The sequence below is a fragment of the Equus przewalskii genome, chromosome 8, assembly GCF_037783145.1.
Source record: "Equus przewalskii isolate Varuska chromosome 8, EquPr2, whole genome shotgun sequence".
Taxonomy (NCBI): domain Eukaryota; kingdom Metazoa; phylum Chordata; class Mammalia; order Perissodactyla; family Equidae; genus Equus; species Equus przewalskii.
Genome location: NC_091838.1, coordinates 76,463,734 through 76,476,638, shown reverse-complemented (window position 1 = coordinate 76,476,638; position 12,905 = coordinate 76,463,734). Strand labels below are relative to the sequence as shown.

Below are 12,905 nucleotides of genomic sequence, written 5' to 3'. Positions count from 1 at the left end.
TGGAAATATTGGAGGAAGAGGTTCCAAGCAGGTGTCCTGAGAAGGGAAGGAGCTTGGTCAATGCAGAAGACAGAGAAAGGAGAGATCGGGAGAGAGGAGGAGAAAAGGTCAGAGAGGGAGGCAGGGACGAGGTCACGTAGGGGTCACAGGCCACATTAAGGAGCTGGAATTTTATTCTGGGTTGATAGAAAGCCGTTGGAGAGCTTTATACCTATGAGAGATGTGATTTATGTTTATGCAAGACCATTCTGTGTGCTGGGTGGAGAGCAGACCAACAGTGGCTGCAGGGAGACCAGCTAGGAGCCATTTGCTCCCATCTGTGCAAATGACCATGACGATGGGCGCCTGGGCTTGGAGGGCCTGGGGGACACTGGGATGCACAGTGAGTGGTGTTTGGGCTGTGTGAGGGTGTGGTACCTACTGGACAGACGTCTCAGGGTGGAGTGCAGAGGTCTGGACTAGAGGTACAAACAGCACAGTCACCCGCTTGTGGATAATATGTGAAGTGTGACTTGTCTCCTAGGAATCAGGACCAGGGCACACTCTCACGTCGAGGGGCAGGAGGAGGAACCTGGAGCAGAATGTCTGAGCCCTCAGTGGGGGCTCATGGCCTGGGGGGGGGGGGGCCTGAACAGGAACCAGCAAAGGGACAGAGTAAGAGGGCCCAGTGAGGCTGGAGAGAAAACAGGTGGTGGGAGGGTCTTGGAGGCCTGAGGACCAGGGTGCTCAGTGGAATGGTACCTGCACCCACAGGGAGCTTGGAAACTTGAGGGGCTTTTTACAAATGTCCTCTGTAATTGTGTCTGAGCAGTCTCAGTTTAAAATATCTGTTAGCTTATTATACAGCACATTCCTTTTATTTCTCTTTTATATTAGTGTATTATGTTGGTTTTCAGAAACTATATATTGTAGTAAGTTACATCATCTACACATTTCATTTCAGAATAATAAAGTGTGAAAATATTTGTCATAGAAAGGGGCATTGAGTCTGATAGGTTTTAGAACAGTGCTATGGAAGGTGAAGAGCCTGGTCTCTGAAGGAGGACGAGAACCTCGTCCAGGGATGGGGTCAGCACAGGCATCGACGGGTGCAGAGGAACAGAACTCTGTAGTACAAGAAAGTTGAGAAACTTCATTGTGAAGTAGGAGGTAAGAACATATGTTGTGATTGAAAGAGGGAGTTGACGATCATGTAGGGTACTTAGTGAGATTGACGGATAATTGGTTACTCTTCCGGATAAGTGGAAAGAGAGGACTAGGGAAACAATGCTTGAGGTTGGAAACGTGGCAATAGAAATAAGGATGGTTTTGGGATTCGCCTCGGCCTCCTAGGATAAGAGCAGAGAAGCCTAGTAGTTGGGTTGGTTCTGGGTCGTGGATTTGCCGTGCAGGTTTGAGAGAAAAAGTGGCCGAGGATGTTGAGGGTTTTGTCAATGAAAGTTTGAAGGTATGGGCTCTGGAGTGGAAGCTCTTCAGAGAGGGAAGCAGTGATAGGAGGGGCCTGGAGGATGGGGAGAAAATGGAAGAGGGTGCAAACTGGAGGGCCTCAAGAGGTAAAAGACTAATGGTGCTGAGAGAGAGCAAGCTGGCTGACTGGCTCAGCACGGGATGTTTGGTTTAGCCCCATGCCTGGTGCTAACTAATCACAGGAACGAGATTTCATAATTAGTGAAGTGGTCAGAAAGTTTCTTGGGATAGAAGAAGTCAAAGAACTGTGAGATTAGTGCCTTAAGGTCACCTAGTATTATAGACTTTATGTGGAGACGCACTGGGATGGAGAGGGCCTGGATCCCAAAGTTTCTGATGGGGACAGCACTGTGGGTAGAAGGAAGACAACTAGGAGATGTACCTACTCTAGGATGGCAGTGGCATTGCTGCCCGGCCCTGTCCCTGGCCTCTTCCTTACCTGGGGCTTCTGGGCAGGAATAGTCTCCACCTGAGAGGACTTATCAGAGAGCCTCAAGATGGAAGGAGGGAGCCAGCTCTCTGTGATGAGGCCAGTGTGATGAAGTCAAGGTAGGGAATTTTGTGTCCGGGGTTCTGAGACCAGGGTGCAGTGAAAGTCTTGGCCCGGAGAGGAGAAGCTGTGGGCCATGGGCTTCTCGTGGGTGGAGAAACGTGGACCAGAACTGGGTGCGTGGCAGGAATGGATGAGAGGCCTGAGGAGCCTGCCCTGGGGTGACCTGCTGGAACTGGCTGGCCCCCAAGTTCCAGACAACTATAGGGATGGAGACTTTGGTGAGGATGCTCGCTGCCCCAGCCCAGCTCCGGGGACAGGCCTGACGGTGCCAGCGGGACCCTGGCTGCTCCGCGTCCCTGTAGATTTGGACACCTGACTCCAGGACTGCACTTAGCAATTAGCCTCCAGAGACTGAGTTTGCTTCTGAAAACACCCTGTTCAAAGTGATTTTTGTCCAGTCTCTAATTGTTGCTGCTCCTGTTCTAATTTTAGGAAGATAGTCTTTTGTGTGACTCTAAGCATGTTTTTTTTTTAACCTAGAGTTTTACATACTCTTAATTAAAGCATCCAGACACTTCCCAGAACATGTGCAAAATTTAATCAGTTCAATAAATAGTGGCATTTCAGGATATGACCAGCTCTTTAACTTGTCCTTTATTGGGAAATTCACATGGGAATTTATACTGATGGCTCAGCTTCTGTTGTGAAGAAGACTGAGACTCTGCTCTTGGTCTCAGTGTTTTGGGTCAAAGGAGATTGAAAAAGCAGCCATTGTTCTTCCCTTATTTCTGTTTTCTAAATTACGTGTTATTTACAAGTGAAAAAAATGAAAGAATGATTTAAGCCACTCACCCACTCGGCCAAGGGAATTGTGTGACTCATCTTCTTTCTCTCTGGCACCTGAAATATTAAGTATAGATGAGGCTCTCTACAAATGCTCATTCAATAAATGAAAAAGAGTACATTAAGTTGTAAAATCTCTGCCCTGAAAAACATATGTGCTGTTGCTGTTCTGTTCCAACACTAAGGTAAGTTTGGATTGAGTATAAGAAAACGTACTCCTTAGACTTGAGGCATTGGGATGACAGGCGGAACTGTGCTGTTTTCTGTGCTGGGAACACTTTGTCCTCTGTCTGTGCTTCCAGGTGGTTTGAAGTGTCCTGTCTGCAGCTTTGTTTATGGCACCAAATGGGAGTTCAACCGGCACTTGAAGAACAAGCACGGCCTGAAGCTGGTGGAAAATGAAGGCGATCCCAAGTGGGAGGTAACTTTGTCAAGTATGGTTTGGATCCCTGACATTTCTAAAGCCAAGTGGCCGACTGGATAAGCCCAGGTGCTGGGCACAGACAGCTGGTCCTCAGAGCACTGGATTTTCTGGTTGGGAAACTTGGAAATCTTTTCAAATCGTGTCTCATATTGGAGGGGTTGAATGGGGTGTGATCTGAGTCATGCTGCGACTTCTTACTCTAGGTTGTATTTAGGCTGTTTTGTGAAGGTCTGTATCAGTCTCCTTGACATTTTCACTTCTTTTATTCACAAATCCTGAGTTTCAGATATTGCATCTGAAAGCAGAATGCAAGGCCAGGAGACTCTTGCCAGTGCTCACAGGAGGCAGGAAGGGCCCACTGCCTGGCTGTAGCCCTGCTCTCCCTCCACCGAAGGCGTGGCTCCTACTTGCCATCTTTGTTTCTCCCTCAGGGATTGGAAGCAGTCACCTAGCTGAAAAAAGATCTGTATTACAAAGCCAGTAGCCATTTCTCTTTTCGGATACAGGGGTCACTACATGGCCTAATTGCAGTTTACCTAAGGCAGGTTTTCTCAAACTCAGCACTATTGAAATTGTGACCTGGATAATTCTTTGTTGTGGGGGGCTGTCCTGTGCCTTTGAGGACATTTAGTAGCACCATTCACCTCTACCCACTAGATACCACTAGCATCCCCAGTTGTGAAAACCAGAAATATCACAGACACTGCCAGTGTTCCCCAGGAGTCAAAATCATCCCCAGCTGAGAGCCACTTCCCTAAGGACTTTTAGAGGCATCAGCGCATCTGGTGGTTAATAGTAAGGGCTTTGAAACAAATTCAACAACAGATAAAAAAAATAACACATCATGACAGTGTGGGGGTTATTCCAGAATGCAAAGGAAGGGTGGTTCAGTAGGAGGGAATATGTTAATATAATCCATCTTAATAATAGAACTGGGAGAAAAATGAGATGATCGTCTTCAGAGATGTGGGAAAGGTATTTGACAACATTTAGCATCCACTGATAAATACATTCAGTAAAGTAGAATTTGATGAATATATGTTAATGTGAAAAACAAAATATGTGTCTCTCTGCCCCAAAGCCAGCCTCTTCCTTCATGGGGAGGGAACCACTGGAGGGTTTCTCGCTGAAGTCGGGAACAAGACAAGAATGGTACTCCTTAACAGCACAGAGGAGACCTCAGCTAGTGCATTAGACAGGGCAAAGTAGATAGAGACAGAAGAATTAGAAGAGAAGAAAGGAAGCATCTGTATCTGCAGAGGACAGGATTATATATTTGGAAAATCCAAAAGAATGAATGAAAAATTACTACACACAATAAGCAGATTAAAGAATCAATATATAATAATCAATAGCTTATATAGAGAGAGAGGGGCTAGAGGAAAAGGATCAGAGATTTAAGTGTAAAAACAGTGATATTTCACAAATATCAGAAGAAAACATAATCTAGTTCATTTCTAAATTGAGAGTGTGGAGAACTTTCCTAATTTTAACTCAAAATCTAGATTCAATAAGGCAAAAGATTGAAAAAAACTGATTACATGAAAAAAAGTCTTAAGTCTTATGGAAAAAACTCAAACAAAGTAAAGAGACAAATGACAAAAAAATATTTTCAAGGGCTGGGCAGGTGGCGCAGCGGTTAAGTTCACACGTTCTGCTTTGGTGGTACAGAGTTCACTGGTTCAGACCCCAGGTGCAGACCTACGCACTGCTTATCAAGTCATGCTGTGGCAGGCATCTCACATATAAAGTAGAGGAAGATGGGCACTGATGTTAGCTCAGGGCCAGTCTTCCTCAGCAAAAAAGAGGATTGGCGGCAGATGTTAGCTCAGGGCTAATCTTCTTTAAAAAAAGAATAATATTTTCAGTCATATCATAGAAAAAGGATCAATATCTTTACATTATAAAAGGCTTCTAAAATAGTGATGAAAAAGATCAACAACCCAAGAGAAAAATGGGCAAGAGTAAAGAAAGGTTCGTAGAAAAAGAAATGCAAATGACCTTGAACATCTGAAAACATGATCAACCTCACACATAATAAATGTTAATTAAAACTAGACAGAGAATTTCTTATCTATTAGATTGGCAAGAATCCAAAAGTTTGACGTCATTTGTGTTGGAGAGGCTGAGGGGAAAATGCACTTTCATACATTGCTGTTGGGAATGCAAAATGTGCCACCTCTGTGAAGGGGAATTTAGCAATATCTAGTAAAATTACATGTGCATTTCTTTATAAATTAACTAAACAAGCCAACCATTAGAAAACTATCCCAAAGTTATACTGACAAAAAGGAGAAAAGGTGCCTGCACGGGCTGTATGCTGCAGCACTGTGTGTGTATAGGTAGATACAGCGTGTGTGTAAATACCAGTAGATGGCTGGTTCTTGGTTTTCGTTATTGTACCACAGTTATGTCAGATAGAAACTTTGGGGGAAGCTGGGTGGAGGGTATGTGGGAACTCTCTGCACTGTCTTTGTACTCCTCTGTAAACCTAAAAATATTTCACAATAAAATAGTTATAAAAAGGGGGAATTATCTGTGGAAAACGGAGTAGACCACGAGATGGAAGAGAGAAAGAGAGAAGCTAAACTTCTCTTAGTATACCTGGCTGTGCAGATTGGACTGTGCAACCATGGAAATATATCATATAATAATAAAGAAGGTTAAGCTTTAAAAAAAGCAAGCCCTCAAAATTGAGAGTAAAATGAAATAAATGACCCTAACCGTATATCAAAACGATGGCATAACTGCGCAGAGAGGGACTATCTTAAGAGCCTTAAGATAGGAATTTGATTGTTCCTCCTACTGGGACATAACCGATGGCCAAAAAGAACTGGAAAAAATTGCAGTGTTTTCAGTTATTCTGTGATGTGATAGGGTTGGTGTTGTTACTCTGAGGCTGTTAGCGTTAATAACTACAGTGAAGACATCAAGTGTGTTTAAGTCCATAAGTTTATGATGCCAGGAAAAAGCTCATTGGTCACCTTTGTAGGATGTTAGGGAAGCAACTCTATTTTGATAAATAAAACTCTATTTTGGTAAATAAGGGCCAAGAATCAGTTGTTCTACCTTTTCTAAACAAACTATACCTCAGTGTAACCAGAGGGTTGATGAGGACAAGTTTCTCTTTATAGAAATATTCCAGCTAACAAATGAAGATTTGGAATGTCACCATTTTGCAACCCTGGAATGATGTGATGGACCTAGCAGTGGCTATCAGTTACCTGCTAACATCACAAAAACAAAAACAAGAGAGAGACAATCTGGACATCACATATCTCCTCATGGAAGTACACATGTAACCCATGAAGTGTTCTTGCCAGAAGGGGAACCAGTGTCTGATTAAGCTTCCACGTCTGACTACCCCTTTATAGGAAATGCGGTAGACAAAGGACACGCTCAGTGATTCCATGGTGATGGAACCAGCAAAATCCAGACTGTTGGAGACTTTAATGGCAAAAACCCACCTTCCCCAACAAAACTCTAAGTGGGGAGAAAAAAGTCAGAATGGAGGGAGAACCTATCAATAAGTGTCTTATGTGACATATCAGTCAGTTCGAATGTGTGGAATTCAATAACTTCCTTAAATTTGATTTGAAGAACAAGTTGTGAAAAATGAGACAATTGGAGAAATTAGAACATCGCGTAGATATGTGATGATAATAAGGACTTACTCTTTAGCGTTTGAGTGGTGGTGTAGCTATGTTTTAAAAGAGTTTTATCTTCTAGAGATATGTTCTAAATATTTATAGCTGAAATGATATGATTTCTGCATTTGCTTTAAATTATCCAAGGGCAGGGTGTGGAGTGTTTGGGGACACAGGAAAAACAAGACTGGCCATGACTTGATAATTGTTGAAATTGGGTGACATGTACACAGAGGTTCCTTGTACTCATCTCTCTGCTTTTGCGTATGTTTGCAGTTTTTTGTTTGTTTGGGTTTTTTTTTTTTGAGGAAGATTAGTCCTGACCTAACTGCTGCCAATCCTCCTCCTTTTTGCTGAAAAAGGCTGGTCCTGAGCTAACATCTATGCCCATCTTCCTCTACTTTATATGTGGGACGCCTACTACAGCATGGCTTGCTGAACGGTGCCATATCCGCACCCGGGATCCCAACTGGGGAACCCTGGGCTGCCCAAGTGGAACGTGCGCACTTAACCACTGTGGCACCTGGCCGGCCCCTGTTTGCAGTTTTTTATAAGAAAATTTAACGAGTACGTGCTTTGGACTTTGACAGTCGTTGTTTTGAATCCTGGCACTGTCCCCTATAAATGATTTGACCTTGAGCCATTATTTATTTAACTTCTGTGTCCTTAGTGTTCTCATCCATAGAGTGAGACTAATAATACCCCAGAGGTCAAAGGATTGAGAAACAGGATATATAAAATCAATATCTAGTCAATATCTAGTCCCTGGTTAGGTCCTCAGTAAATGGCAGCTGCTATGATTATTGGTGATGGTGATGTCATCAACATCACATCCTCGTCTATGATGAAATAAGTAATCCTCTGGGGTTTCAAGTTCATACTGCAGGGGTTTGCTCTCTGTTAACAAACAGACATTGAGTGCCAATTCCTGATGTAAAACCCCGTCTCTCTCGGCCAGTTGGTGCTGTTATACATGCACGCAGTAATGCCCCTCTCCTCTGAAGGCCTTGCTTCTTGCAGATGCCAACACCTTAACCAGAGCTGTGACCCCAACAAAAATAGTTGATACAAAGCCATGCATTCGACTCCAGAAGTGAGACAGCAGAGCAGCCAAGAAGCTGCACCTGGGGCGGTCACCTGTGAGTGACAAGCTGCCTGTTCCAGCAGCTGGGGCTGTGGCCTGGCTCCCAGCAATGCCTCGCAAAGAGCACATCCTTCCCACAAGTGGTTGTTGCCCAGAGTTCCCCGCAATGAGAAGGAGAAGACATTCCCTGTGCATCTTGTTCTTTCACAGGCTAAGGCATTAGGCTTAGATGCCGTCAGTGTCACTTAATGGTTCTTTAAAGGAAATACGCTGCTTCTCATTCATTTATGCATTCACCAAATATTTATTGGATGTCTACCACCTGTCAGGCTGGAAACACCTAAATGAACTTGGCCACTTGGCTGTAAAAGCATAACCGCATCCTCTTCTGAACCCGTGTCAGCTGCTGATCAGTGCTACAGAGCAGGGCCGCCTTGGCCCCTGTAAATTTTGTGTGAAGTCCTCCGTTTTGTTCTTTGTTGATGGCATTCGTGCTTCCTGCCTTAGAGTTTTGCTTGCACTCCCCATCTCTTCCAGAAAGTGGTCGCTGTCAATATGTAGTGCTGTGAAAATTCTCTTCCTCCTCTTCTCTCCCTGAGGAACAAGGTACCTGGGAATGTAGCACTAGCTCCTCCTTTCCTTCAGGGTCCTGATTTTGCCCAGATGTATTTTCTGTGTCCAGCTTTGTTTATCATATCCTTCATAGAAAAATAAGAATGGCATGAATAATTCGGATTTATCGAGCTCTTACTATGTGCCAGGACCTGTGCTACAAGCTTTATGTATAGGTAGATTCCTTTCACCATCTCCACTGCTGTGCCCGTCCTCGGTAGGCCACCCGGCATGAGGCCCTGGGCTTGGGGAAGATTAGAGGCAGTGCTGAGAGCAGTGGGAGGAGATGGAGGAGCCATTAGAAGAGCACATACAAGGATTTCTGAGGGTGCTAATCTCCCACTGTGAACAGCATACTCTGTTTCCTAAGGTAAGATGTGTAGCAGGAAGCTTTCCACCAAAGCTGGTTTAAAAGAGTCGAGATACTTGCAAAAAGAAGTTTTCTCTTTGGGAAGTATGTTTTTATTGAAGCAACTGATTTCTCAGGGGTGCCAGGTAAATGAGATGTTTGCAAAGCATTGCTCATGTGCATTTGTTTTGTCTTAACACGTTGTCCTGGGACTTCTGGGTAACAGGTGATCTTCTGGAAGGCCACTTAGGTGACCATACGTTTCTATTTAGCCAGCAGCAGAAACTCCCGAGGAGCCCTCCACCCAGTATCTGCACATCACGGAAGCCGAAGAGGACGTTCAGGGCACGCAGGCAGCCGTGGCCGCACTCCAGGACCTGAGATACACCTCTGAGAGTGGTGAGAGGGCACACCCTGTCTCCCCGTGACATCTCAGAACTGGTCTTTAGTGGACGTGCCGAATGAATGAATCTGTGGATGAATGATGTCCATCAGTTGATCTCCCTCAGGATCACTGACCCCGTATTCTAACTGCAGAAGCGGTTCCCTTGCCAAGCTTGAAGAGCTCTGCCTCTTGAAATGTTCTAGAACAGAGCCACAGCACAGGGAGTGCTTTATGACAGTGGTGCCAGCTCTCCATCCATACTGTCCATCTAATGCTCAGAACAGTCTGTGAGAAGCAGGGCTTCCCATTCTGGCTTCGCAGACAGAGGAGGGGGCTTCATTGTAAGTGGTTGGCTGAGAGTCCCCCACTTTGGGGTGTTGGAGCCGGTCCTGGAGTCTAGGCTTCCTGACTTCTCCTTGGGCACTGTCCTCATTCCAGGTTCCTCGTGGGTGTCTGTTCTAGGAGGCTCGTTCCTGGATCTGCAGGGACCAGGCAGGCAGTGCAGTGGGTAGTGTGGCTGAGACCGAGGGCTCAACTGCTCGCCTTGCCACTGGCCACCTTGCGGAGGTGCAGGCACAGGACTGCCTGCTTCCCAGTCCTTCTGAAAAGCCCCAAATCAGGATTTTTATGTCAAATGGCATCATTTTCAAATGTTAGGTCAATTTTGAAAAACAAACCACTGTGCCTGCCTAGTGGTGGTTGAGGCATTATGCTTAGAAAACATTTTTTCTTAATGCTCTTTTTAGAGTGTGAACAGAACCCAAGTTACTGTAATAGACCACGGCCCTGTTTGTATGTGGGGGACTGAGGACAGGCAAGTGGAATTAAGAGGACAGCATTAAATGGTGACAAGATGTAGAAGTTAGGAAATGCCATTTTCCCCAATTCTTAAACCCCTAAACCCCAGGTTGTAAGAAAGCAGTGCAGAAACCTCCATTGGGCTGGTCGCTTTAGGGAAGATTAATTGCCAGGGCTGTACTCCCTGCCTGCCAGCTTGAGGGGCCTCAGGAGACAGCACCTCCGCTTTGTGGCCTGTTAGAATGGTGCGTTGTACAGATGGGAGAGTCGAGGCCCCGGCTATTAAACGCAGTTCCCAGAGCTGAGGCCTGGTCTGAATTTGTCTTTCCTTCCTTCATGTTCATGTCCATGACTTCAGTGATTGCTCAGGCCCTGCAAAGGCAGCCTGTCTGTCTTTATTCCATGCAGGCACATGTGCATGCACGTGCACACACACACACACACACACACACACACTCACTTCCTCCCTCCCTTCCTCCCTCCCTCCTTGCAAAGCCTCTGGTGTCTCTTCCTAGCTCTTGGAATATGATTCAAACTTTGCAGCTCAGCAAGCCGGGCCCGCCTGTGCTGGGTCCTGGCCTTCTGCACTGCATCTCTTCCGCCCTACCTCTGAGCTGTGCTCCCCTCGGCCAGACCCTGCAGTTCTCAGCACGGGCTGCATTCCTCAGCCACACACTCCAGTGCTCTCTGGGACATGGTGGTCTGTGCCCTTCCCCCACACAGCGTTTGTTCTGGCAATCTTGTCTTCATCTTCAGCATTCAGATTGTATGTCATCTGCCAGCAACCGACCTGACTGTTCTACAGCGTTCCCCTAATTGCCCTCCTGATACAGAACCAACCAGGTGCTGTAATAATTTGCTTACAAATCTGTCACAGTAGCCTGTGAGCCCCAGAAGGAGAAGGGGAGAGAGAGTGTGAGATCTGCGTCTGGATGCTCACTGTGAACCAGGTTCCTGGCTGACAGCCTTGGCAAATGGTCACTGTGGGGGTAAATGGATGAGGAAGTGAACCTCATCTCAGTAAGTTTTTAAAATAAATGTTTTATTTAGCCCTTGGATATTCAGAGTTGTTGGCTGGAGGGCACAGTTGAAACAACTCCCTTAAGAGGAGAGAGTGAGAGTGTGTGTGTGTGTGTGGGTAGGGGGAATGCTGGAGTGGTGCATGGTGAATATATGCAAGTCACTAATGTCATCATTGCCTCAGTCATATGCCAGGTCCTACCCTCTCCGTAGAACATGGAGAGTGCCGCTTCTCCCATCTTGTATTGATTGATTCACATTGGAACGTGGCCTGCAGAACGCCCGTCCATGGGGATGCAAACATTGGCAGAGACTTCATAATATTATGCTAATATGGAGAGCAGGCAGCAATTTCCTTTTTAGTGAATAAATGGTCAGGGTCAGCGTGCCGTGTTCAGGAGAGTCGCAGATGGCCGAGCAGATGGCGAGAGCGGGCAGGGCATACTCAGTAGCTGCCCTGATGATTTGGATTCCAGTCTTTTGAGATGATTAAAATAGAACCCCAAACTTAAATTGGTTTGGGATTCTAAAGCCCGCTGGTTTGATAATTGAGACATCCTTGGATGTTTTGCCCATAACTTGTGTCATTTGTCTGGCACGCTCTCATTGACCACCTACCATGTACGTGCTCAAGGGAAGCCAACTCTGCAGTTTAACGTGTTAGCTGGGGCTTCTCGGGGCTTCTGTTTGGAGAGATGGTCTTGTGTTACCAGGTTTGGACTCAGAATGTCTGGGCCGGAGCTCTGGCTCTGTGATGTAACTGACCCAACGGCCCACGGCAAGCCTCTTGGCTTTTTTGTGTGGAAGTAACTAACCTATGAAATAGGTATAATATCATCACAGTGTCATGGTCTCACAGGGTTGTTTTGGGTTTTGAGATGCCCGTATAGAAAGTGCTTTGTAAGCTATAAAGTAGCATATAGATTATTTCTGTGGTCAAAATGAGTGCTTACTGAGAACCTGTGCTCCCCTGGAGAAGGCACTACTGGAGAGTGGCCTCTATAAAGGGCTGGTCTTGCATTCAGTGACCTTCAGGGCTAGCAGCCTCAGTGGGCCCCTGTTTGCTTCTTCCTCCTAAGGTGACCGTCTTGACCCCACAGCTGTAAACATCCTCCAGCAGATCATCGAGCTGGGCACCGAGACCCACGATACCACTGCCGTTGCCTCAGTGGTTGCCATGGCGCCAGGGACGGTGACTGTCGTGAAACAGGTAAAGACCCTTCCCTCCCCCTTAAATATTGTCTCCTCACGCTGCGCACGCCCTCTCTCTCTCTCTCCTGCCCCCTTGGGTCTTCAAGGCTTTAACTTACCAAACATGGAATTTGGAGTGAAATGGGGCTAGTCTTATGCATTTTCTTGTTCTCCCTCTGATTATCATGGAATTGTATCTTCAGTAGCTCACTATGTGGAGGGGAGAGATGTATTGTATCTTTAAAAATTCTGGAAACTTTTCATTCATTTCCTTTCAAAGAATGCCAGAGTGAAAGTGAGCATGACGTGGACACGTCTAGATGAAGAGCAGCCCTCGGTGCCTGAGGCACCAGTGAGTAGAACGGAAGGGGTGGGGTTGGGGGGCACAGCCAGAGGAGCCAGGAGGGTCTCCCATTGGACAGGCCTCTTAAATATCACACATCACCTGATTGAATCAACATGGGATGACTGAACTGATAGGAAGGAAATGATCAGCTTCTGAATAAAGGTTACTCTACTTAATTAATAGTTATAGTGTTTGGCTCATTTCCTCTCCTATCCTCAGTAGAGATATCACCATCTGTTAAAATGC

General features: G+C 45.8%; 1 protein-coding gene across 8 annotated transcripts in view; it reads left to right on the top strand.

The window, feature by feature from the left end:
* Positions 1 to 12,905, top strand: part of ZFAT (zinc finger and AT-hook domain containing) — a 204,693-nt gene that overhangs the window by 165,540 nt on the left and 26,248 nt on the right. For 4 of the 8 annotated variants that reach the window (XR_011543241.1, XR_011543240.1, XM_008518446.2 and 1 more), the window contains 3 exons: positions 3,106 to 3,224; positions 9,192 to 9,318; positions 12,202 to 12,332. Coding sequence is in view for 5 of the 8 variants with exons in the window: in XM_008518446.2 (XP_008516668.2) it covers positions 3,106 to 3,224; positions 9,192 to 9,318; positions 12,202 to 12,332 (377 nt within the window). In the remaining 3 variants the exon portion in view is untranslated. Of the gene's footprint in view, positions 1 to 3,105; positions 3,225 to 9,191; positions 9,319 to 12,201; positions 12,333 to 12,593; positions 12,836 to 12,905 lie in introns of those variants that run through there. The other 4 variants (XR_011543242.1, XM_008518448.2, XM_070631000.1 and 1 more) reach the window with 2 other exon arrangements.